Raw genomic sequence first — 26,131 nt, forward strand, 5'->3', positions numbered from 1 at the left:
TCCTCTGTGGGAGGTGGGACACGTGGCCTCCGCGCTCTGCCCGTTTCTCATCGGCCCAACCGGGGCGTGTCGTTTCCGGCCTCCCAGAGTCACCGGGAGCGTTTTAAAGAAACGCCTGTCGGTATTAAGATCTCGTTCCGCCCCGGCGCCAAGCGACGCCCGCGCCAAATAAGTCCCGCGGACCGGCGCCGCGAAGCTGCGGCGCGCGGCCCACAGCTCGGCGGCGGGGCGGGGCGGGGCGGGGCGGGGTTCCATCGGGGGCGGGGCAGGGCGGGGCGGAGCCGGCGGGGAGGGGGAGGCCCAGGGGGGGGGGGCGTGACCTGCCGGGCGCGAGCCGAGCCCCCGCCCCGCCTCCTCCTCGCGCGCTCGCTCGCTCGCTCGCTTGCTCGCGCAGAGGAAAACGTTGCGCAGGTTCAAAAATGGAACGTCGGCGGCGTGAGGGAGCGCGAGGGGGTGTGCGCGCGTGCGCGTGCGCGTGCGCGCCCGGGCGAGGGTGACGGGGTCCCCGCCGGCCCGAGCATCGCGCGCCTCAGCCGCGGCCCCGCAGCTCCGCCCCCGGCCCGGCCCGGCCCGGCCCCGGGCCCGCTCGCCCGCCGCCCCGCATGGAGCTGTCAGCCATCGGCGAGCAGGTGTTCGCGGTGGAGAGCATCCGGAAGAAGCGCGTGCGGAAGGTGAGGCTGCCTGGGGGCGGCTCCCAGGACCCCTGTGGGGTCCCCTGTTGTCCCCAGCACCGTCCCTTCCACGCTGGCGGTGAGGGGGAAAGTGGGGCGGGGGGCCCAGGCAGCTCCGTGCTGCTGGGCTCGTCTCCCCAGTCTGTGCCTCAGTTTCCCCTGCCACCTTGTAGAACGAGTAGAATAAAAGTTGTCGCCCCGGCATCCTGGGGGCAGCTGAGCCCGCCAGAGCTGGAGATTAGGGTCAGACCGTAGGGATCCTGAACGCCATCCTTCCTCAACCTCCCCTCGTTCTAAATAAGGGGAGATTGAGGCCCAAGTTGAGGAAAAGGCTCACTGGTGTGTTAGCGTCGGAGCTGGGTCTCGAACTCAGGACTCCGGACTCGGTACCGAGACCTTTGAAGTTGGAGGCGGAGCTTCAGCCTCCTGCCTCTGAGGTCTAACTCTGGACTTCGACCTTTTCGGATCCCTTCTACCCCCACCTCCGGCTTTCTCCCCGTCTTGCAGCGCACACCTCTCTGTCTTCCCCACCCCAACTCTCAGCCCCACCCGGCTAAGCTCAGTGAAGCCGCCTACAGCGCTGGGGCATCCTCTAAGCTCCTCCCCCTTCCCTTCGCCTCCAAAACATACCCTGCAATTTAAGGAGGCATCTGTTCCACTGGGTTCGGGTACACGCGCCTCGGGGCTGGACTTTGGCGGTTCACACTTCCTGTGCACCTGTTTGCAGAGTGGTCACCTCAGACCGGAGGTGGGGGATGGAAACCCTTGGGGAAAGTCCTTCTGGCACTCACCACCATCCTTTTCCCTTATCTCCCCCTCTGCAGCCCCCTGGGAGGCTCCAGTGGCAGGGCTGGGAGGGGTCTTAGAGGTCACCTCCTCGTGTTTGACAGAGGCAGAGACTGAGACCCAGGCAGAGGAAATGACCTGGTCAAGGTCACACAGCAAGGTAGAGATGGAGGCAGAGCAGGAGCTCAAGTTAGCTAATTGCTAGCTCATCTTTGGAGAGAGAAAACTCAGTCCTGGCATCTTCAGCCAAGGGTGAAGGTCGAGGTGGGCCATGGGCTTTTCTTCCCCTGCTCTGATGGGGTTGAACTCTTGGGGCTGCCCCTCCTCCTTCTCCCTTCCTCCAGGATTTCCTCGATTTTAATTTATTCCACAAAGCCCAGTGCTTTCCATGCACAGTAGCCGAAGCAGCTACAGTGGTTACCCTCCTTCTCCACGGTAGTGCCAGAGAGTGAGGGACATCATTCCTTCAGCCATTCACTCAAAATATATTTATTGAGGGTCTGTTACGTACCAGGCACCATCCTAAGCCCCAGGGAAGCATACATCCCTTCCCTCATGGAGCTGCCATTCTGGCAGAAGAGACATGTAACGAACAAGGAATACATACAGATGCCTTCCAGTGGGGCTGTGTGCTATGCAGAAGGAGAGCTGGAAGGTGGGAGGGGTGGCATCAGAAAGGTTGGTCAGGGCGGGCCTCTTTGAGGAGGTGACATATCTTGGTCTTAAAGTTCCAGTGCGGATGGGGTGGGACTGGAAAGCCAGACCCCTGTCAGTGAGGAAGGGAGGGGTCAGTCTGTATTTTCTAACTACTGGAGGGGTGACCATCACTTCTGAAGGTGGAGACTTTGTTAGCCTTTTCTGGGGTCCTGCCAGGGTCTTTTGAGTTAAGAGCCCTAAAGTCACCAGCCTGTCACCCCTGGGCCAGAGGCAGCCTCTCCCAGGGAGGGGGTAGTGGGGCTAGTGCCATGGGAAACACGCCAGTGAGGAATTTTCTAGGATTTGGAGAGTCTTCTGCAAAAAAGTTAGGAGTTATGGTCTTAGCACTGGGACTCTGGGCACTGCATCTTTGGCGATACATGCCCCATGTGGTCTTAGTTTCCCCATGTGTGACATGGGCTCTGAGCTTCTGCCACAGGAGCCCCAGAAATGTTTGGGGCCAGATGCTCTCCTGTGCTTTTGCAGGAAGGACAGTCTGGGGAGTCATGCAGCAGCCAAAGTTTGGGTGTCTCTGGGTTGGTGGGGATCTGGTGCAGAGTTGGGGGGGAGTGTCCCTGGATTGTGTATGTCGTGCGGGAGCATCAGTCAGCAGAAAGTATCGGGCCTTACTGTCCTGTGAGGGGTAGTCGGGGCAGCTGTGTATCTCACACCATGTCTGCTTCTCTTTCTTCCCAGGGTAAAGTCGAATATCTGGTGAAGTGGAAAGGATGGCCTCCAAAGTAAGGCTCCTTTGTGTGTGTGTGTCTGCCTGCCTGTCCACCCTTCCATTCGCCTTTTGCCTCGCTCCCACCTAGCTTTGAGCTCCAGCCGCTTTAGTAATTGGCATTTGAACCTTGATTAAATCATCCTCTTCTCTGGGCCTCGGTTTCCCCTCTGCCAGCTCAGGGGCTAGAAGGACATGAGAGTCAGGGTGGGCCCCAACTTCTCTTCTCTCCTGCTCCCCTCTGGGTGAGGCTCCATCTTCTGGGTGGAGCCTCCCCTCCCCTCTTCTGGCTTTTCCTGGCACCTGGGAGGTGAAGGCCCAGCATCTTGGCTTCAGAGATGGCTACTGGGTGGAGGTAGAGCAAATACAGTGCTGAATAGGGGTTTGTGGGGCGGGATAAGACAAGTCTAGCCAGTGGGGCATGAGTCGTCAGTGCCATAGAGCTAGGGCCAGAGCCTGAGCCCACTTTGCCTTTGGGCAGCATTCTCCAGTCTACCAAGCAGGTTTCCGTACAGCCTTGTAAAGCAGGTAGAATGGTGATCTCTAAAGATGAGAAAACATGCTCAGAGAAGGTAAGCATCTTGCCTTAGGTCACACAGCAAGTGGTGGGACTTGAAACTGGCCTCCCCAGTTTCGGGTATCTCCTCTGTGCCTCCTCCATCTCAGAAATGGGGGGCAGATTGCTGGGTCTAGGACCTCTCCCAGTGGCTCCACCTCTCCTGCTGAGGTCCAATCAGGAACCTTCCTACTAACCAATCACCTCCCAACAGGAGGATGGTAGTGGGAGGGAATGAGCAAGTCGTGGGGCCTCTTCATTGGTTTGTGGGTGCCCTGCCTCCCTGCCCTGCCTGCTAGGGACTGACTCCTGGAAACCCCCGCTGCCCAGAGCGTCTGCTCTCTGTGCCAGGGGCTTTCTGCCGTGTTTATGTTGAGGGCTGACCTGGTATTGGATTCTGGGAGCATCTTGGGGGCCCGGTAGAGAGACACAGCAGAGGGAAATACAGCCTATGTTGCCTCAGCTTCCCGCTCTGCAAAATAGACTCTACAGGGCAGGCCCTGCTCTCCTCTCTGACGCTCCTTCATCTTTGGGGTGCAAGGCCTGGGTGCATGTGTTCAGGGCGACCTGCAGGCATCCTGAGGTTGGGGTTGGGAACTGGCCAACTAGAGAATGCACTGGTCTACTCCTGCTGCGCCTGCTGCCCCTCTCCCAACACCCTGGAACTGGAGGACGATCCTCTCCTCCTCACAGCGGATGAGACATGGCCTTCCAGCCTGGGTAAAGGAGCAGTAAGAGTTGAGGCAGAGCTAGAAAAGGAAGATGCCTAGGGTGGATAGCAGGAGCACTGACTCCCTGGGTGCACGCTCCCCCTTAGCTTCTGCACCGGAAGGCATTGCATTGGTGTGTAGTCACCAGCCTGTTGGCCTTTAAGGCACTGTTGGCGCTTTTTCCTCCTCTGTAGACTCCATCTTTTGAAAGATTTCCTTCTTTAAACAGAGGTACTTATCAATGAAAACTTCCTTCTTCCACTTTAATCCCAAATGGATATGTCTGCCTAGCAGGGCTTCAGCCAGGAGAGAAGGGCCTAGCACTCCAAGAGCAGCCCCTCATGTTTCTGCTGGCCTGAGCCCCTGGCCCTGCTGCCACTTGTTTCGTCACATGCTGAGACCACCAGGTGGGCCCTAATGACTGCCTCTTGTGGCTCCCCAAAGGGGTTCTGGGAGCCCGGTTTGACCAGATGACCTGGGGCACCCCTGGCTCCCCTGCACTTTGGTCCTGGGTTCCTGGCCAGGCTCACAGCTGTCGAGGTCCACAACGTGGTGGGCCCTCTGCTTCCTGATTTACAAATCAGAATAATGAAGCCTCTGTCACAATACTGTTGTGAGGATTAGGTGATGGAGGTGAAGTACCTGGTGCATTCTCAGATGACCAGGCACTTAGGAAATGTTTGCTGTTAATACAAAGTTAGATAGCTCAGCTTCTAGATCTCCCTGCAGCCAGGAAAGGGGTCTGGGAGATTCCATTCCTCATAGGAGCTCAAAGTAGCCTTAGAAATGGTTTAGATCAGTCCTCAGAGGGGTAAACTGAGGCCCAAAGAGGGGAGAGCATGACAAGAATATAACTTCCAACCCCATGCGGTGTGTTACCTATTTCCTGCTACCCACTGCATCACCCCACTTCACTTGGGGGAAAACAGGTTCAGTCAGGGGGAGAAGCAGGAGAACGCGGGCTCCTTTGTAATCCACTTGGGCTTTAGTCTCCCCTCCTCGGGGGCCCTTGCTTGGAGAAGAGGCTGGGAAAGAGGGTGGGAGTGGGGACTTGGGTAGGCTGTTGCTTGCAGGTCTGGGAGCCTTGGCTACGGTAGTGCCAGCCTTGGTGGGGAGAAAAGTCAGATTTTCCTGCTCAGCAGCACCTTCTTTGCCCTGGTCCAGGAGGCTCATATTAATAACAGAAAGCATAATTTAGATACACACTCACTCTGTGCCAGGCCCCTGTTAGACCATTACATGCTTTGTCCATTTTCTCTCCCCAGCTGCAGACAAATGACTGCCCTTCTTCCCCAGCAGATGGGGCAGAGGAGCTATCTTGTTTGTTCTGGAAGGTACAGCAAATTGCCCAGGGAGGGGCTGGGGGCACAGGGCAGAGGATGTTAAATCATCAGTTCCAGCCTCTCTGACCCACAGAGACCCTCAGATACCCCACTGATTTCAGCCTGCCCAGGACTGCTGTTCCCCCCTTGGAAATGCATTCTTTCCTTCTTTTCCCACTTGTGAATACTACCCCATCTTTTAGGGAGGACTGCCTCTATGGAGATTTGGTAATGATATTGTCGGTGGGCGCAGCAATAACCAGGCTGCTCATCGGTAAGCACCTTGTATGAGTCAGGCATTGGCCCATTTTTAATTGCCTCATAGCAACCCATTTTGCAGATGGGCACACAGAAATCCCCAGCAGAGGAGTCTGTGCTCAGGGTCAAATACAGCTGGGATGATTTGAACTATGGTTTACCTGATCCCAGGGCTTGGGGCCTAGTCCCTGTGATACACAATCAGTTCTGCCAAAGGTGACTGAGGATCTTTCGCCTCTTCCTCTCTTGGCCATTCAGTAGGAAGTGCTCAGGCTTTGGAGCCAGACCAGGCTGCCTTTGAACCCTAGTTCTGTAGATTTACAAAGCCCTCAACCTCTGCACCTCCATTTCTCCACCTGTCAAATGAGACCCTAGCCTCACAGGACCCTGGGGAAGGCTGCCTGAGACAAAAGTTTCCTAGCCAGGGACAGAGGAGGCGTGCCTTCCTCTTCCAACGCTGGGTTTTGGGCACCAACAGCAGAGTCCAGGGTTCTGGCCTGGCAGGTGTTCGCACTCTATCGGAATCGATTTAATTAACGTGTATTTGCTTTTACTATGTATCACACTGAGCTAAGTGCTTCATATGGCTTAGCACATCTAATCGTCACATTAAGCCCCAAATTCAGGGACCTTTTGGTAGTCCCACTTCACGGATGAGTAAACGGAGGCCCCAGCGGCGGACGAACCTGCGCACCGCCGCGCCCCTCAGTCTCCGACCTAAGCGCGCCACGCTGCTTCTCTTTTGGGGGGACTTTAAATTGGAGGGGGGGACTGGGGCGGGCCTGGCTTTGGGGGGCCCCGCCCCCTGCACGGCGGGAGCCTGCGCAGCGCGGCTCAGGCGGGGCGGCCGTGAGCCTGTTTACCCGGGCTCGGGGGCGGGGCGGCCGGTCACGTGGCCGTGTTTACCTCGGGGCTGGCGCGCGCCGTCCCGCCCCCGCTCCCTATTGGCTGGCCTGGTAATCCGGGGCGCGCCCACCTCCGTGCGCGCGCGCGCGCGCGCGCGCGCGGCGGCTGCGCTGCAGGGGGCAGGGCGGGGCAAAGTGGGGCTCTCCGCCCCCCACGGAGCGCTCGGTTCCCGGCCTGCCCGCGCGGGTCCCACTGTTCGCTCCACCCCGCCCTGCCGCCCGCCGGCTGTGCGCCCCGGTCCTGCCTGCGCCTAGCTCTTCCCAAAGCGCCTTTGCCCTCGCGTGGCCCCGGCTCCTCACATGGCGGAGCAGGGCTAATGGCCTCCACTTTAGGGGGCGGGGGTGTCCGGAGAGGGAGACGCTAGTGCAGACCCCCAGGCTTTCTCTCCCGCAGCATGGAGCCGGACCAGGCCTCCTGCTGCTTGCTTCGTCTGACCCTGTCCCACTGTTATACACCTCCAGCTGCCCCAGCCCAGTAACCATCCCCGCTGAATCCACTGAGCCTTTCTGTGCACCCCCTGTGTGCAAAGCCCCGGTCAAACACAGGACGTGGTCAGTCAGGCACTATCGACATCACAGACCGGTGGGGAGACAAATGTAGTGACAAGTGAGAGACCCCGAGGTAGAGGGTAGCCAAGATTCAACAGTTCCAACCACAGACTAGCCGCTTACTGTCTCGACGACCTTGGCAAGATGCTTACTCTCTGTGCCTCCCGTTTCTTCATCTTTAAATAGGGTAACCTACCCCCATGGTGGTTTTATGAGGAATAGATGAGTCCCTGGCAGTGAGTTGTGCTCGTACCATGATGGTGGGGGTGGTGATTCTTAAGATGAGGAAATTGAGGTCCAGAGAAGGTTAGGGACTTGCCGGGAACCACACAGCACCCACATCAACAAAAAATGGGCAAGGCAGTGGGGAAGTGGGTAGGACAGAGAAGCCTAGAACACTGTAGAGACATCTTAACAGCTAGAGGAGAGAGGGCAAGGCAGAGGACACGGGAGGAACACAAAATTCCTCCTTTCTTGTAACTAGTTAACAGCTGAGGAAATTTAACCTTTGTTTTGGAGGAGGAAGTTTTGGAGTCTATGCCAGTTTCTGATTCTTGTACTTTGGGCCTTATGCAAACTATCAAAAAGCCCCAGTTTCACTTTTAGCATTTCTTCAGGGTGAGCAAAACTCTGCAGTGGCTTCTATAGCCATTCCCAGAGCACCTAGGGTCTGGGGCTGGGCACCCTGGGGTGGGAGCTTATATAGCCTGCCGGCCAGGATGCCAGCTGGATTCATCAGTAATTTTGGCAGGTGCCAAGTGCACCAGGCTGTGGAGAGCAGCAGAGGGGAGGGTGCGTTCTGAGGGGAGTGAGACAGCTTGAGGAGGAGGTCAGGGGAAACTACAAGGGCCTGGCTCCTGAAGGATGGGGAGGAGGTCAGGGAGGGACTGGCCCTCAGGTGGAGAGAACAGCCGGTGCCAGGGAGGTGTGACTATGCCTGATCAGGCTGTGCGTGGGGTGGTTGGGTAGGGACTGTGAGGTCCTCAGGGCTTGGACCTTTGTTGCGGAGTGCACAGAGCCCGACACGGGCCCCGACACAGAGTAGGTGTGCAGAAATGTCAGTGGAAGGAAGGAGGAAAGGATTCTGTTGTTGGAATCTGGATTGGACTACTGGTAGCTGTCAGTGTCCCAGGACGGTTTAGTTTGGCTGGTCCGGAGAGAGCAGGAGCAGGAGCTCCAACCGGCCTCTCTCTGCCTCCTGACACCTGCCTAAAACCTGCTCACCTCCCTTCTTGTCCAGCAGAGCTGCGTGCAGCCTGGGCCAGAATCACAGTCCGTTGCTTTGGTGTGGTTTGTACATATACGTGTATGCACGTGAACATATATGTGTGTCTATATGTTTGTGCATATGTTGTATGTTTGAAAACATGTATGTACAGACACATTCAGGTATGTGTTTTAAAACTTTTCATTTTTTATTCATTATCATCTGTTTATGGTGAGTGACACTAGTGTTTCCGTTTATGGAAGTCATAAAGGTTTTTTTTTTTTTTTTTTTTTTTAGTAATCTCTACACCCACTGTGGGGCTCAAACGCACGACCCAAGACCAAGAGTCACATAGCTCCTCTGACTGAGCCAGCCAGGCGCCCCTAAAGTTTGTTTTTAAAATAAAATTATTAAACAAAAAAAGTGAGCTGCTTTAAAGGCAGGTGTTAAGTAAATAGCAGTGCAGGTGGAACAAAGATGGCTTGAGCTGTGGAACCGCTGAGCTGTCACTCCCAAGTCTGGCCCACCAGGGGACGCTCTGTGGTCTGGGGGTGGTGGAAGGTCCCCGCTGGAAATACCGATAGCCATCTACCCAGTTCCTGCTGCGTGCCAGGCCCTGCTGTGAATGTACAGATGTGTGCCAAGGAGGGACGGAGCAGCTCAGCCCAGGCAGAGGAGGCCTGTGCGGGGTGGGGGTGGGGGGGCAGCAGCCGTAAGCACTGGGCACTGCACTGGGCACTTAGATGAACAGCACAAGAGTTCTTTACTGATAGAGAAATGGAGGCACAGGGACGTTGAGTAAATCCTTCAAGGTTGGACAGCTAGCAAGGGCCGAGCTGGGATCTGAACCCAGGCAGTCTGGCACCAGAGCCGCTGCCCTTGGCCACATGCTCAGGCCTCTCGGGAGAAGGGAGTCCTGGGAGCAGTGCCCTGTGCTTCTGAGCATGAGGTCTAACTGGGTGTTGGACGCGGTTATTTGTAGGGTGGTGTGATCAGTGATCGTTGCTCAGAATGAGGGGAGTTCTGGTGTCGTCGGAGCTGCCTGACCTGGCCTGGGCAGCCCGGGACAGCTTCTGGGAGTAGGTGACAGTTATGCTGGACCAGGAAGGGGGCAAGAGCCTGCAGAGGGCCGGCCCCAGTGGAGCAGATGTAGCGTCGGGGAATGCCGGTGGGGAGCAGGGCAGCTTCTGACCTCCTGTTTCTCTCCCCAGGTACAGCACGTGGGAGCCGGAAGAGCACATCCTGGACCCCCGCCTGGTCATGGCCTATGAGGAGAAGTAAGGGGGCCTCAGGCTGCCACTGGGGCTGGGCATAAGGCAGGCTTTGAGGTTTCATAAGGAGCCTGCTGCAGGCTTGTCTCTGAATGAGGGGCAGGGGCATGGGGGTGGCGGGGGTCTAGTCTGCAACTGGGAGAAGGGGGTGGGCATCAGGTCCCAGGGCAGCTGAGGGACCTGGTGCCCTTTCCTATTGCTGAGTGATGTCTGCCACTTCTCTAACCTCCCCAGGCCTCAGTCTCTCTGCTGTAAAATGGGCCATCCCTAATAACACTGGCTCTGATTCCCCCAAAGGTAGGGCTTTCAATTGCTGTGAAGGGTATAAAAATGCTTTACAGAGATACCCTGTGTGAGGGGCAGCAAAGTCCATAATGGGCAGTCATGGTCTTGGCGACAGATTCAGAGAGAAATTCTCCCCAGAGACTCTCACCAAGAGAAGGAAAGTCTGGTGAAGCTTGAGAAAGGCCTGGGGAGGGACTGTGGCTTTGGAGCAAGGATGTCTGAGTTCTGGTCCGTCCCACTTGGCCACCTCCCAGCTCAGTGGCCCTGGACAAAGCTCCCCCGGGCCTCAGTCTCCCTTATTTGCCAATGCTCTGCTCTGATTCCGAAGGCTGGTTAGTGATTGGCAGCTCCTCTGATGGGCAGAGAGGGTGCAGGCTCTCGGGAGAGTCTTTGACAAAATGTTGTTTCTCCTGATGTGGGAGCCTTTTGAGTCTAAACATCCCCGTTTGCTGTAGGACCCCCAGCTTTACCGACCTCCCTGCCAGCAGGCAGCCCCAATCCTTCTGTCTTTTCCCATCCTGCCCACTGTACAGGGTGGGATCTTGGCACAAAATCATTTCCATTTGGCCCTTTGCGGTAACCTCCTGAGACGGGGATGAGAGTCTCATCTGACGGATGAGGAAGCTAAGGCTCTGGGAGCTAAGTAGCTTGTCAGGGGGACCTCACAGCTGGGAAGCCACCTAACTCAGGCCTCCCGACTCCCAGTCAGATGCCCTTCCCCTGCCCTTCCTTGCCCCCTTCCCATTGATTCTCCCCAGGAAGTGTCCTGCTGCCCATTGCAAGGAAAACTTTCCCCTGTTCTTTCCTTTAAAAATCAGGGTGTCCCTGTCCCACAGCTTTTCTCTGGCTCCTGGGCGCTTGGTGGGGCCTTGATCTAAAAGGATTGTGGTGCTTGGGAGAATCCTGTGGAGTGTCCTGGACTGCAGTGAGGAGAGTGTCAGGCAGGTGTCCAAGTCCTGAATTAGAGTCCTGGCTCTGCCACTCGCCAGCTGTGTGGTGGTGGGCAAGGCCTTCTGCCTCTTGGGGCCTCATCCTCCCCATCTGTGAAGTGGGCTTATGGGGCTCTCATGCGGAGCAAGGTGTATGAAAGCACTTTGTAGACCAGTAAGTGTGGGAGCACGTGTGTGAATTATCTCCCTGATGGTAACTAAGGGTCATTCGTTTGCTTGTTCAACAAGTCTTTATTGAGGTTCTGCCATGTATCAGATACTGTTCCAGATGCTGGGGACACAGCAAGGAGCAAAACCAGTGAACATCCCTATTCTCACGGGGCTTGAATTCCAGTGCAGAGACACACAATAAAAAAAAACACCAATAAATGTATATGATATCAGATGGTCATAACTATTGCAAAGACAGGGTTGGGGGCAGGGAGAGGGGGTGGGTGGGGGTGCAGGGATCAGTGGGGTGGCTGGGTGGGGGTGTTTGACCATAAACCTGGATTACGTGAGGGAATGAGCCCAGCAAGTATTTTCGAGGAGGACATCCCGGGTAAAGAGAACAGTGCAAAGGCCCTGGGGTGAGAGCCAGTGTTTAAGGAACAGCATGGAGGCAAGCATGGCTCTGAGTGTGGCCGGCTGGAGTGGTGTGAGCTGGGTGAGGTGGGGGAGAGGAGGCAGGAGTAGGGCAGCTGAAGGAAGGGGGAACACAGCTCTGGGAGTGCCACATAAGTCCTGGTGGAGTATTTGGATCTTATTTTGAATGAGTCAGAAAAGTCAACAGTTAAGGAACAAAAGAAGAGCTTGGAGACTTTTACAGACCCACTGCGTGTCTTTTGGCCTACTTCTTCTCTCCCAGTCTTGGTGAAGAGGAGGTAAAAGAGGGATGCTGTCCACCTAACACCTGCCTTGCAGAGTTTTAAAGAGATTCAGAAGGAGTCTGGCAAGGGGGCTCTTCTGCGGAGTCCCGCCTGCAGGGAGACGCCAAGAGGGTGCGACTCCAGGGTGCCACTGCCCTGCGGTCCTGGGTGTTGATGGACAGGATCCACGTGGGTGGTGAGGACTGGAGAGAATGGATCCCTCCCCCTTTACACGCGCACACGCACGCTGCGGATCGGAAACCAGGATCATGTGGCCTGGGTTCATGGCCTGCCCTGCTGGCCCTGACTGGACCCTGGGCCTGGCCCTCACTAGGCCTGGAGCCCAGAGCTCAGCGGCCGACGTTGTCAGAATTTTGGCATTGGGCCAGTGACTTAACCTCTCTGTGGCTCAGTTTCCACGGCTGTAAGGTGAGGAGAGTGACCATGGCTCCCTCGCAGGGTGGCCGTGCGGTTAGATAGAGGGCTGCCTTGTGCAGAGTGTCCGGTGTGTGATGATCATATAAATACCAGAAACACTCTACCATCGTTACTCTTTCCCCTCCAGCCCTCCCCCCCCCCCGTCTACTTCCTCTTTCTCTCTCCTTTCTCTTCCCTCTCCCCCCTGCCCCCCTTTAGTATTTTAGCTTGCCTACCCTCCATTTTGATAAATCCCAGGGACCTCTCTTGTTCCTCCCGAGAGCCCCGGTGGCCAGGGGAGAAGGGACTCTCTTGCCCCAGACGAGGACACTGAGGTCCAGAGGAGAAGCGACCGGCCAAGATCTCCCGTGGGTCAGGGTAGAGCTGGGCCTGGAACAGGGTGTCCTGGGGCCCAGCACCGGCTTCTGTGAGAAGAATCTCACCCTCAGAGGCTGGCAGGTGTATCCCGGCAGGCCAAGTGGCGGGTGTCACAGTGTGATCAAATGCTGGCTCCGGGGCCCCACAGCAGGCCGACTCCCCAAGGAGGGAGGGAGGGAGGGCCCAATACGCCCTGAGGGCGGTGCTGCCCCGAGGAGGGAGGAGGAGGGAGGAGGACAAGCGGTGGAGGGGGCTTCCTGGGGCTGGGGCTGCTTTCCCCCAGCTCAGATGGAGAGACTGCCTGGGGTCACACAGCCTGTGTGGGGAGGGAGGGTGCGCTCCCGGCCTCCACATTCTCGCTGCTGCCGACAACCGTGGCCTCTGCAGCAGGGGCCGCAGAAAGTGGGGTGGGATGAAGTGAAATCGGCAGAAGGAATATGGCTCTGACGTTTTCCGCCACTCCCGGCACTGCTGTCGGAGTCTCTGTTGTGTTGTGTCGTGTGTGTCGTGTGTGGCTTTGTATGCATCCTCGGGTTGTGCCTGTGTGTTTGGGATGTGGGGAGGGCACCCCGCAGAGAGTCTGGCACCTACTAGGGACTCAGTGCAGGCGAGTTTCTCTCCCTTTCCCGAACCAGATGATACAGGCAAGAGCCTGTCCTCTCCACCAGGGTCATGCAGGTCCCAAATGGGGAAAAACCTGGGCAGAGCTTCACTTACAAGAGGACCATTCCCAGTTTTACCAGCTCCCCTGGGACCCTGGAGGCAGATTTGATTGACAGGTTTCTGTACCACTCTCCCGAGAGTGGAAGCCAGATCTGCATTGCTTTGGAGGCTGTACCCAGTGGCATGGAGAGCAGAGCTCCGGTGTGACTCTGGAGCCCAGTAAACACCCACATACTTTTGGAGACATCACCCAAGTCCCACCTCAGTGATTAGGACCAGTGACTGTACCCGCCCCCCCAGTTTGGCCAGATGGGAAGACCGAGGTCCTGGGATTTGAACATGGGGCCCCACTGTTACGGTGTAAAGAGAGCAATGGGGAGGAGTCCATACCCTAGGATTGGGGGGTGGCCTATGGCGGGTGCCCCTTTGCCCATAGACAGCAGAGTGTGAGGTGGAGCGGATGCTTTACTTTCCCTTAAATGTCACCAGTGTTTGCTTTTCTTCTGCCATCTGCTTTGCACCCCAGGGAGGAGAGAGACCGAGCATCGGGGTATAGGAAGAGAGGCCCGAAACCCAAGCGGCTTCTGCTGCAGGTAACCCCGCCAGCCTTGGTGCTCGTCCACAGGTGCCCCTGCTCCTCCCACCAGTCTCCCCCATCCTGTGCATTTGCACCAGCTAGTGGAGCTGAACCACCTATCGTCCTTGCTCTGCCCAGGGCACTGTGGGGTGGGAGCCCTTAGTGGGTAAGTCTCCACAGGGGGAGGGTGGGGAAGGAAGACAGCCTTGGGGGGGGGGAGGTGCTGTGGGGTTTGGGGGAGGGTGGGTATATGGCTGATGGGAGCCTAAAATTTTGAAAGCTTAGAATCTTGTAAATAAGCCTTTATGAGACTCAAAGTCCCCAAAACATTGTAATATTTGTAGGACCTCAGAAACATAAACTTTAGGATTGAGGAAACGTGGGAGCCTAGAGTTTTAGAACCCAAGAAAGGGAGACTCAGAATTCTGGAACTGTTGTCTTGGGATGCCCTAGGAATGTGGCATTTTTGAGAAAGGAGAAACCTACGGGCCCCCTTTTCCAGGCCTCTGCCAGAGATGGGCATCTAGACTCCAGAACACCTCAAGTTACCCAGGTCTTGGGGCCACTTTGCTGACTTCACTGCTTTGCTTGGGAAGCGGGTGGAGTTTGAAATGATGTGGTATGAGGCAAGTCTCTTTGCCTCTCTGAGCTTGAATTTTCTCATCTGTAAAATTGGGATGATAAGCATACCTGCTCTCCTTAATGGAATAAGTTTCACCCAGGTGTTCGAAGCCAAACGATAGGGCTTCTCGGTCTACACAGTGTGAGCCATGGCCAGTCTCCTGCCCACCCTTGAGTATAGATCACCTGAAGCTTTGGACAGAAAAGATGGGTTTCCCTTCACGCAGTGGGCATTTTCCATGGGGTTTGGCATGAATTGGGTCCCAGGAAGGAAGGTAGTATCTGTCTGTCGGACGTCTTCCCCGAACTTAGCAACTTAGAGCAGTAAACACTTAGCATATCACAGTCGGGTGGGTCAGGAATTCAGGAGTCCTGTAGCTGGTTTAGTGATTCTAGTTCACGTTACAGTCGTGATATCAACTGGCGCCCACTCATCTGGATGTTTTACTGGGGCGGGGCTGTCTGCTTCCAAGGTGGCTACTCAACGTGCCCACAAGTCAGCACTGGTTGTTGACAGGAGGCCTGGTACTTTCCATGTGGACCTCTCCGAGGCCTCCTGGGTGGCCTCACAGTATGGCCACTAGCTTCCCCCAGAGCCAATGATCCAAGAGCGAGAGCAAGGGAGGAGCACAGTGTCTTTAATGAGCTAGCCTTGCAAGTCCCACACCACAGCACCCGGGGCCCGAGGGGACCTGGGTGTGAATTGCTTGAGGCGGGCCTTGCTGGGGCAGTCTCAGAGGCCGGCCACTGCTATTTCTTCACCATCACAGATGGTGATTCCTTCATTCCTCAGATGAAGAAACTGAGGCTTTAGGAGGCCAGGAGTTTCCCCGGGGTGACACAGCTGGATTCAAACCTAGGTCTGACTCCGGGGGCTCCTGGATGCCTGTTAGTAGCTGCGGTCCTCCCTTGGTGAGGTGGAGAAGGGCCAAGACCAAGCGCATTGCAGTGTTGAAGTTTACTGGGCTCGTGATGGCCGCTGCGCCAGGCTGAAGGAGCAGGTTTTGATTGAGCTGCAATAGGATAAGCCTTCCAGACATGGTAGTCCTGTCCCGACCTCTCCCTGGCCAGCCCTCCTCCTGTCCCATAACAACCTGTGTCCCCGGCCGAGTGATGGGCATTAGTGGGCAGGACGGGAGAACGGAGCCTGTGTGTGCGATTTCTGCTCCCAGCTGGGGGACGTTTGACCTACAGGCCCCATCTCATGGCCTCATTCTCTTCCTGGGGGCTCTTGGCCTCTGGTGACATGAGGCAGCAGAAGGTACTGTCCCGGAGGGATCCAGGCCCTCCCAACACCTTAGCACCAAGGATCTTTCTTGGATCTTTACACATCTTGGCCAAAGTCAATAAAACAAATCCCTAGAGTACAAAACTCCAGCCCTTAAGTGGTGGAACACGTGCCCTCCAGCCCCATCCTAACAAGAGTGCCATGTGGCATCTGCAGAGGGCTGGGCCCGCAGCTCCGAGCGGAGGAGTACCCCAAGAATCTTAGGGCATCCGCCTCACACCATCTCCTTGGCCTGCTGGCTGTTTCAGCCTTGGGGGTCCTTTAGTAGGCAAAAATTCCTTCCCCGTGATGAAGAATAAGTCCTTAGTTTATCTGCTTCATAAATCCAGATTTGCTTTTTCTTGGTCAATTTTCAGTCCGTACTCTTGGATGCTCCTCTGCTGTGCAGCCCTGTCCCTGAGCCACCTGCACCTCCCCACCCCGGAGAGATGAGGTGGCACCAGGCTGGGGCTGGGGCTGGTCAGGGGTAGCTTTCTGGGCTGGGGTGGGGGCTGGGGTAATGGCTGGCTCTGGGCCATGCAGCACAGAGAAAGGCACTCCAGGCGGGAGGAACAGCATGAGCAAAGGCGCGGCAGCGGCCGGGAGGGCAGGGCTGACCCGCCGTGCCCTGGCTTGCCCCCGCAGCGGCTGTACAGCATGGACCTGCGGAGCTCCCACAAGGCCAAGGGCAAGGAGAAGCTCTGCTTCTCCCTGACGTGCCCACTCGGCAGCGGGAGCCCTGAGGGGGTGGTCAAGGCAGGGGCGCCCGAGCTGGTGGACAAGGGCCCCTTGGTGCCCGCCCTGCCCTTCCCGCTCCGCAAGCCGCGCAAGGCCCACAAGTACCTGCGGCTCTCACGCAAGAAGTTCCCGCCCCGCGGGCCCGACCTGGAGAGTCACAGCCATCCACGGGAGCTCTTCCTGCAGGAGCCAGCAGCCCCGGACGTCCTGCCCGCGGCCAGCGAGTGGGAGCCCGCTGAGCAGCCCCCCGAGGAGGAGGGTAAGGTGGCCCCTCGGCCCCGTCCCAGAGCCCCTGAGAGCTGGAGAGTCCCCTTGAGTCGTCAGGTCCAATTGCTACAGTGCCCAGAGAGGGCCCAGGGTGCTCTTGAGGCCACACAGCCCGCGGGGGCCCTGGCACCACCCCAGCTCTTCTTGTGGTCCCGCTGTGGGGGGGGGGGGTCCAGGCAGGGAAGACACTCCTCCTGGGTGTCCAGCCTCGAGCTAGGCCTGGGGCTGGAGCCCGTGCTAGGCGGGCGGGGTTCTGGATGCCCCCGCCCCCCTTCCGTATGGTGTTGTCAAGGCCGTGCTCACCTCTCCGTCTTTCTGTCTTTCTCCCGTGCCTGCCACAGATGCAGACCTGGCCGAGGGGCCCCCTCCTTGGACACCCGTGCTCCCCCCAAGTGAAGTGACAGTGACCGATATCACCGCCAACTCTGTCACCGTCACCTTCCGCGAGGCCCAGGCGGCTGAAGGTTTCTTCCGGGACCGCGGCGGGAAGTTCTGAGTCACCATTTTTACTCTTCGTAAACTGTTTGCTTTTGGGCTTGGGGTGGGGACTTCCAGAGATGGGGAGGGGTTGGGGGCGGGGTAATTATTTTATTTAAAAAAACATGGAACAGGAGCAGGGGGCAAGATCCCGACACCTTCCCGCCACCTCGCCCGTTTCTCTGCGCCTGATGTTTACAGAAAGGCTCGGTGGTCTGTTTTGGGGGCTGGGGCTGGGGCGGCCTGGCATCGCCCTGCCCAGGAGGGGGTCATCTCTGGGCCAGGATGGAGACAGGGCCACCCATCCCTGGACACCTCCATCATCATTCTTCTCTAGAGACGCAGCAGCAGGTCCCAGGAACCAAAGGAGAATGGGAGGGCCCAAACCCTCTCCCTTGAGCCCCCCACTCCCTCGTTTCTGGTTAGTCTCCCTTTTCCTTTTTTGGGGGTGGGGGGGGTCTTTATTTTTAACTTTCCACTCCAGCTTTGCGGTGGGACATAGAGGCTGGCTTTGACCAAAAATGACCGGGTCAAGACGAGGGGCCAGGAGGAAGGCTTTGCGGTTGTTGGGGTGCATCCCATACCCTTCCCTGGGTGTGGCTGCCAGCTGAGCCCCTTCCACTGGGAGCCCCCCCCCCCCCCCACATCACCTGGCCTGTGAAAAACACTCATGTGCACACCCAGCCACACAGGCATGCACACCCGGCCCCGGGACCCCGTGACTGTGGGCAGTGTGTCTGCAGATGCGCACAGTGGGTCTTGTAAACCTCCTGTTTAGAACCCTGACCTGGTAAATTGTGGGGTGACTCCCAGTGCCTCAGAACTTGTCACGGGCACCCCACGCTTACCAGCCTTGCCCAGCACGTCATGTGACAGGATCTCTCCCGACTCAGTCTGCTCACAGCTGTCTGCAGAGGGCCGGATGGCCTCCGAGGCTCCAGGCATGCATTGTGGTTCTTTGGCTTTACCTGGCCGGCCGCAGGTACGCCGTGGGTCAGCACAGGCTCTGAGGCACATGGGCCCTGTCCTGCCTCCCCCGAGGGGCTCTTGTTTTCTCTGACTCAGGTGACTTTTCAACCCTACCCATTCCTCTCTTTTGCTGCCCTCCCAGAGAGGGAGGGAGCATCCCACCACCTTCTCAGGGCAGCCTTCAACTCCTGAAACCCTTCCTCCTTCCATTCTGTGTCCCCTCCCCATTCATCTTAAATGCCACAGCTGGGAGTGACCTAGTGTTCCTGGGGGGGACCTCTGCCATGTCTTCCTGCAGTGGGGCTGCAGTGGATGGTGGGTCAGGCTGTGTATGAGCCCCTGCCTGCCTGGCCAAGGGCTGTGGCCGCCAGGAGGAGGGGCTCTCGCCTCCTGGTTTGCACAGGTGTGCACTGTGGCCAAATAGCTTCCCAGGCCTCGAGGTGGGGCTGGGCACCGGGGGAGCAAAAGTAAAAGGCTGGCTCCCTCCACCCTTCCCCCATCATCAGAGTTGGGCACTGGGGGGAGGGGCCCTGCCTGCCCTCTCCCAGGGCCCCCTCCCCACTCTGCTTTGTCCTGAGGAAGTCAGCAGAATCCCGCTGAGGCGAGGATAGGGTGATTCTTCTCCCAGACCCCTTCTTCCCAAGTTCCCAAACCAAAGACAGCCTGGACCCCGTTTTTGTTTGGGGTGCCCTGCTGGCAAGATTCCTAAATCCCTGAGTCTCTCCCCTTCCTCCTTAATCCTTCGTTGTCCAGGGTCAATTCAGTGCTTCCATTCGGGGGTGGTCCCCTTTGGTTGTTCCTCCCAGCCTAGGAAGTTGACTCTAGAGGAGTATGTGAGGGTGGACCAGGGAAGGAGGGGCAGCAGAACTCCCCCCCCCAACCCCACCCTTTCCAGCTGTGAGACCCTGGGTCCAGGAAGGGCAGCCTGGAGTTGGGGGGCTCTCCCAGGACACGGGCTCCCAACAGATGTGAGGGTGGTGGAGCGGGGGCGGGGCCGGGGGGGCCTCTCTAATCGAATGCTATTGGCCATGGCTTTGGGGCTGGGCTGGCGGCTTGCAATAGAAGGCATACGCCCCATCCCCCAGGGGACATGGGACCTCTTCCTGCCTCATGGGCACTTTCGAAGAGCGGTTTGTGCAATTTGCGGGCTCGGAGGGTTCTGGGGGGGCCGTTTGTGGGGTGAGACAGCTGATGTTCTGTCTGCTGCAGCAGGATGCTTCTTGCCTCTTCCTCAGCCCTTTAAGGCGTGCAGAGTGTCCTGCGTCTCAGAGAGGGGCTCCCCACGGCTCCCCAGGATGGAGACCTCTGTGAGGGGCTGGGTGTGGTCTTGCAGGCCTTTGCCCAGCCCTGAGCGTCCCAGCGGGGCCTGGGACACTGAGCTCCCACCCCACCCCACCCCATCCCAGAAGGCCAGTACTCTCAGCCGGGGGGGGGCGGACGCTTAGAAAAAGTTGGACCGTCTGTCTTTCCTTCCCCAGCCCCCACCCATTTTGAATGTAGAGAGCCCGGTCGGTACTTCCCTCTTGCTGTGGGCTGGGGCGAGGAGAGGTTTCCCCCACCCCTGGCTGGGCCACTTGCAACGCCCAGCCGGACCCTGTCATCCCTCCAGGGGGGTGATCCCATCGCTGACTCCCCTCCTGCAGGGGGAGGCGCTATGCCCATGTAAGGTGGCTTAGCTTTGCTTTGTAAGTGGCCGGCCTGACCCCCACATCTCAGCACAAGAAGGCTGCCTTTGCACGGAATGAGCGTCGAGCTTTGTTCAGACAACGTGAATGTATTTGGGAGGGTTGGGGGCGCGGGCTGATTCCAAGCACATGCCTTTTCTGAGTGAGTGTGTGCTGGGAGGGCTAGAGCGGATGCAGAGCGCGGTTTATTTTTGTACTGATATTGGTAAGAGACTGTATAGCATCTATTTATTTAGATGATTTATCTGGTAAATGAGGCAAAAAAATTATTAAAAATACATTAAAGATGATTTTGAAAAAAAGCTCTCGCATTCAAGCCTTCGCTCTGGCAGTGTCACAGCTGGGCCGAGGGAGGAGCTCCAGTCCCCAGGGTGGCAGCCTGGGATGGAGGTCCCGGGTCTGCCAGTTACCAGCCATGATCTTAGGCTGGCCAGCCCATTTTCGGAGACCTCCAGATGTACAGTGAGATGAATTGGGGTGGGGGGTGGGGAAATGGAAGCTGGCGCAGAGATGGGCAGATGCCCACCGTGGGGGTCCCTGCAGGGAATCATCAAAGGTGGAGCGGGGCTTCTGATCTCTTCACCTTTTCTCTGCTTCCTGTCCAGTGTGTTCTATTCTAGAACCCAGGGTGGGGGGGCGTGACGGGGAGGGGGTCAGTATCCCGAGTCTTTGTAATTGTAGGTTCTGGAACGCAGGACTGTCTCGAGCTAACGGTCCTCTGCTGTGTAGCCATGCTCGGCGCAGCTGTCTGAGCCCAGAGGGTGTGGTCGGGGCCAAAATGAGTGACAGCTGGGAGAGTCCTCTAAGTTTCTCTGCATTTAGGTTCACTCCGGGCTCAGGGTAGAGACTGGACGGGAGCACGCAGGGCTGGTGACAGAGAGCAGGTAAGAATCAGCTCACGTCCCGGCCCTCCTCGCGGCCACCCAGGTGGGGAGTGATGGTGGCCACAGCTATGGACATGTCCATGGAAGGGGGGGAACGGAGAGGCTGGAGGCGGACTTAGGTGGTAGAATTGTCGAGACCGGGGCAATGATTTGGTGGGAGGGTTAGGGAGGCGTCACGATTATGCCCGGGCCTCTGGTTCAGACAACCGAGTAGATGGTGGTTCTTCATCTGGATGGAGGCTGAAGGAGAAGCAGCATTGGAAGTACCTTGGTGACCCCCAGAAGCAGAGCCTACGACAGGGGTTTTCTCTGGGGAGTGATCCCAGGAGCAGGAGTGAGGGAGTAGCATGGGTCAGGGAAGGAAGAAAAGCCATGGGAAGGTGCATTACTGAGGTCACCGTGTCCTTCCACCTGGGATGACCTGGCAAGTACAGCTACGTCTCCCAGACTTGTCCATTCCCAAATGCTCCCAGGAACGGGAGCATTCTTCACTGCCTGCCATCCATCTCAGGCCAAGGGTTGCCCCCGGGTGCGCTAGCCCAGGCCCCCAGCTTCTGAGCTGTGCATGCGCCTGCTCCCACCATCCGTTACCCCCTCTCGTGCTGCTGGAAGAGCCTGGGGCAGCCAGCGGAGACAGCCAACTGTGCGCCCCACCCGCAGCTGAAACAGAGCTGCGGCCAAGACACGGCTGGGGGTGCTTGGGGGCCACTGATGGTGTCTGACACGGCCCAGCCCTCGCACTCTGCTCCCCTTTGTGCGTTCTCCATACAGACTTGCTCTTTCACGGAGTCTCCAGAGAGGTGGCCAGGTATAATTTCTAAATAAAGACTTGACACTGAGAGTCCTCAGTGCTGCAGCTGGCCCCAAGCCTGTCACGGACGCTGCTCATCTCCCTCTGCCCCTCGCTCGGCCCCGGTGCCCACTGGTCCAGGCTGTTTGCCTGGTGGGGTGACCCAGCCTCTCGCCTGGGAGGAGTCTGCGCCCTCGCTGACTCGTCTTTGTCAGATCAGCTGCATCTGCTGCAAGTGCTGTTTATGATTGCCACGGGGCCCCAGGAGGGACCTCAGCGACACCTGTGCCTGCAGCGTGGAGCAGCAACCCTGGTGTCTCGGGTCTTCGAGGCCAGTTAACGCATCAGTTAAGTGACCACTGTTTTTGCCCAAGGGACTAGGTGGCAGTGGGGGCTTCTGAGGAGTTCCTTCCACTGTCCCCTGGTGGACGTGTTCCCTCCGCTGGAAACTAGGGCCAGGGTCTAAACTGCAGGGGTAAGGAGGGCCAGTGCGGCGCCTGCCCCGCCGCTCTCCCTGGACGCCCCACCGTTGGTTCGGCATATACACTAGATCCTGGAGGGCAATGGCCCAACTCTGCAGGGTGACAATGACGGTGAAGGGCCAGGTGGTGTGGGCAGAGCAGACAAACCTTATTGCGGGTCGGTGTCCCAGTCTGGTAAGCGTGAGCTGCCCACTTCTCCAGCAGGAAAGGAATCCCGCGTAATCAGCTTGCTGGGAAGGGTCTGGCTGCTCTCCCTGAGGGATGATGCTCTATCGAGGGCCAACCTCAGTGCCCGCTTCTGACAGGTGCGCCATTCATCAGCTATGGGAACGAGCCGTGGGAGCAACTTTGCGAAAGGAAGCCTAGGCTGTAAGGCCATGCGTCACCTCGCGTCATCCACTGTGGTCATTCCACGGATGGGTTTATTGTGCAGGTACCGGTGGCAAGGACAGAGGCTGGCTGTCACCCTGTGTCCGACGTGAGATCTTTATGCTGAGTGCTCTCCGACGGGCACAAATCTGAGATACAGTGTGCCCCCTTCAGGAGAACATGGTCAGACGTAAGAAATCCATCCCAAATGTCCACCAACCTGAGCCTTCGGGCCCTTCCTCCAAACTACGCCAAGACGGTTTCAGCATCTGTTGTGGTCACCTCAGAGGCCGATGAGCCCCCCACCCCAAATTTGGTGCAGATGTTGAACTGTATGCCACACACACACCAAAGGGTGTGTGAAAATACCGATTCCATGCATAATTGAGATCTTTGGGGCGAGGAGAGAGAGTCGGGGGGGGCCTCTCAAGCGGGTCCGGCAGGTGTCCTGCTCAGTCGGGTAACTCCCGACTCGTGGGGGCTTGTCTTGCATCGACACCTCCTCCTGGGCCGTTCATCGCCCCACTCAGTCTGTGAGCCTCCAAGCCAGCGCCACGTGTGCACCCCTCATTCCTGCTCGGGCACGTCAGCGGCTCTCATAATCTCGGGGCAGGTTAGTGATTTCCTCCTGGGGCCGGAGAGTGCTTCCCTGCTTGGTCCATGCCGGGATCAGGGAAGGAGGCGGAGGTGAATCTTGAGAAGGAAAAGTGTAATCTGGAGGCGCATCTGCCTCAGACAGGGCCTTCCTATGGTCACTGGGCGAGGGTCCTGCCTTCCCTAGTCAGGGTGATGGGCTTCCCCTGCCAGCCTCAGGGGTCAGAAGACTTCTCAGACCCCTTCTCCCAAATGTTTTCATCCCAGGGCTTAGGCTTCCCTGTCAGGGTCTCCAACTTGGCGTAAGAGGCCTGTCTAGGCAGCGTGCAGCCTCCTCTGCACCTCTCATGGCTAAATATCGGGCCCAGTGGTCCGCGTGATGTGCCCCATGGCTGTGCGAGGTCAGGGGTCTTGAAACTCTGTCATACGTAAAATGTGAAAAAAATTTATATATATATACATGAAATAACTCTATTTTCCCAAACAAAAAACCTACGAGAAGCTCTCTGGCGTTCCCAGCCTAGCCTGGATTGATAGCAACTGAGCTGACTGCTGTTTTCTTTCTCTGCACTTTCCCACTGAGCCCACACCATCCCAGTGCGTCCTCTGCCAGGGCTTCTGTTGGATCCCCGCCTCCCCCCGCCTCTCCCCGCCTCCCCGAATTCATATACTCGAGCCCTAACCTCCAGTACCTCAGAACATGACTTTATTTGGAGGCAGGTTCTTTACAGAGATAATGAAGTGAAAATAAGGTCAGACGATGAGCCCTAACCCAATGTGACTGATGTCCTTATAAAAGGGGACCGGGGCCCAGAGACAGACATAGAGGGAAGACAATGTGAAGGACATGGAGACAGGACAGCTGTCTCCAAGCCAGGGAGAGAGGCCTGGAACAGATCCTTTCCTCATAGCCTCAAGGAACCAACCTTGCCAACACCTGGACCCCGCGGACTTCCAGCCTCCAGAGACATGAGTAAACATATTTCTATTGTTTTTAGCTGCCTGACCCCCCCTTTGTTGGAGTGGACCCAGTGAACTGCTACCGTGTCCATGAGAGTGGAGTCTGAGACTAGGCTTGGGTGCGGGCGCTTTATTTGGGAGGTGGTCCTAGTAAGCAAGAATGAGGGCTGGGGGCCATTGAGGCTGATGCTGTGGGCAACAGGAGCTTGAGTCCATGTAGACTTTCTGAGAAGCTTTCAAAAGCCTCCCCCGGAAGGACCGTGCTTACCCACGGGCTCCTATCCCTCAGCATCCAGGATGCCCGGGGGATCGACTCTCTCGTACTTATGAGCTGTGTTTGTGCAGAGGGTAAGGGAGCTCCCACCCGGGGTCGGAGGAGCTGGGGAGCCAGAGGGGGCGGAAGCTGGACCCTGGTCGGGAGGGAAGGAGGGTCCAGCACCGGAGAGGCTGCGTGGGGAGCCACCTGCGATTGAGAAGTGGGAGGAGGATCACCTCCGCAGACGGAGGGGCACGGAGAGGGAGGCCGCCCTTGCTGGGACCCTGCTGGGGCAGCCCGCCGCCCTCCTGTCTTTCCAAAGTCTCCCAACTGTCCTTGCAAATCTGAGGGGAAAGGGGAAGAAACAGCCAGGCCCCAGGACTGCACACACCCCTGCATTGCACAACAGGGCCTTTGGTTGGCTCCTGGACCCCGCTTCTTAGAAGGAATCAGATGGCATCTGAGCCTGGTGTGATCCCACCAGCCCTGCACTCGGGTGCTCTTTCCTGAAAGTCTCAACTCTCCTGCCCTCAGCCAGTGGCTTCCAGTGGTTTCTTCAGCCTTTCTCTGCACCAGGTACATTCAGACCTTGGGAGGGCGCGGGTGGGATGCGGGCTGGGCGCACCCCAGGCGGGAAGGAGTCTTGCTGAGGAAGCGAGGTGGCCCAGGGAGTCTTGGGGCGGCCAAGAAGGGCAGGGGCAAGATTCTGGTTGAATGACCAAGCCAGAGGTCAGCCTGACCCTGGAGTCAGCCACCTGCCAGCCCTTGGTTACTAGGCTGTGCTGCACTTTGCTCACGAGGAAGAGTGAATGTTCATCTGCTCGGCACTTTCCCCTTTATTCTTGCATCCATCCAACCATCCAGCCAACACCGCCTGCATTTCTGGTTCAAGTGGGCAAAGCTGAGCTGAGCCTTTACCTCTCCTCCTTCCTAAAATCCCAGTAAAATGACAACCAAGCAACCAATCAGCAAAATGAAAACTAAAACGAGAAATATGGATAGCAGGACTGGAAACCTGGAAAGGGAGGGGGGGCATTCAGCACATGACAAAGGTTGAGGAATTTCCAGAAGGTGTAATGGTGGCCGAGGGCAGAGTAGCAGAGGGAACAGAGCACGCAGGCAGAAGGTAAACAGCACATCTAGAAGGACAGGTGAAGGCAGGGATGGCTGGCCTCCAGGCGACAGAGCCGAATTTCTCAAACAGACATCGAGATCACCCCCCGCTCTGGGTGTTGTGACCTGTTCGTCTAGGGTCTTATGATACGTGAACAGAGTAGTCAGCGGGGACAGGAGCTCCCCAAAAATGACTGACCAGGTAGGCTCCTACGGTGGGGAGGCATCCCCAGTGCTTCTGATGGGGACATCAGGGTCAGGGAACATAGCAGGGAGGAGGGAAGACAGCAGTTCCAACCGCTGTGAAACCCCCCTCCACCCCGTCCTCAGCTTTGTACCAACTTCTTGTTGAAGAAGGGCCTGGGTGCGTGGACTCTCCCAGTCCTCCCTTCCCCCAGCCAGCACCTCGCTGCGGCTGATGCCGGTAATTACCGTGTAGCATGCCAAGGCCGCCAGAACTGATTGGTGAGCTTCAACGACACACAAATTCTCTTGCAGTCCTGGAGGCTGGAAGGCCGAGATGAAGGTGCTGGTGGGGTTGTTTCTTCTTCTTCTTCTTTTTTTTTTTTACAATTTTACTATTTAGTTTTTTTACTATATGTCATTTTTTAAAAAATTTTTATTGTTATGTTAATCACCATACATTACATCATTAGTTTTTGATGTAGTGTTCCATGATTCATTGTTTGTGCATAACACCCAGTGCTCCACGCAGAACGTGCCCTCTTTAATACCCATCAGCAGGCTAACCCATCCCCCCACCCCCCTCCCCTCTAGAAACCTCAGTTTGTTTTTCAGAGTCCATCGTCTCTCATGGTTCATCTCCCCCTCCGACTTACTCCCTTTCATTCTTCCCCTCCTGCTATCTTCTTCTTCTTTTTTTTTT

The 26,131-nt window shown here is 57.2% G+C and overlaps 1 protein-coding gene across 2 annotated transcripts; it reads left to right on the plus strand.

Annotated features, from left to right (window-relative positions):
• The first annotated feature begins 381 nt into the window (after positions 1-381).
• Positions 382-20,089, plus strand: CBX7 (chromobox 7). 2 transcript variants are annotated; one of them, XM_025881659.2, is made up of 6 exons: positions 382-671; positions 2,850-2,893; positions 9,596-9,661; positions 13,723-13,789; positions 16,307-16,658; positions 17,008-20,089. In XM_025881659.2, exons 1-6 carry the CDS (start codon positions 603-605, stop codon positions 17,160-17,162), a joined length of 753 nt encoding a protein of 250 aa, XP_025737444.1. In that variant the 5' UTR covers positions 382-602; the 3' UTR covers positions 17,163-20,089. The 2 variants fall into 2 exon arrangements, with proteins under 2 accessions (XP_025737444.1, XP_025737445.1); XM_025881660.2 differs by having other exon boundaries at positions 384-671; positions 16,586-16,658.
• Positions 20,090-26,131: the final 6,042 nt, after the last annotated feature.

The sequence above is a fragment of the Callorhinus ursinus genome, unplaced genomic scaffold, assembly GCF_003265705.2.
Source record: "Callorhinus ursinus isolate GAN/ISIS: 27379988/994484 unplaced genomic scaffold, GSC_fseal_2.0 scaffold48, whole genome shotgun sequence".
In the NCBI taxonomy this organism is placed as follows: Eukaryota; Metazoa; Chordata; class Mammalia; order Carnivora; family Otariidae; genus Callorhinus; species Callorhinus ursinus.

Bases quoted from the DNA above. Each gene is read 5' to 3' on its own strand.
- CBX7 (XM_025881659.2), top strand. From the start codon at position 603: ATGGAGCTGTCAGCCATCGGCGAGCAGGTGTTCGCGGTGGAGAGCATC. The intron at 2,894-9,595 runs GTAAGGCTCCTT...TTCTCTCCCCAG, and splicing joins TGGAAAGGATGGCCTCCAAA to GTACAGCACGTGGGAGCCGG. The intron at 13,790-16,306 runs GTAACCCCGCCA...TTGCCCCCGCAG, and splicing joins CCAAGCGGCTTCTGCTGCAG to CGGCTGTACAGCATGGACCT.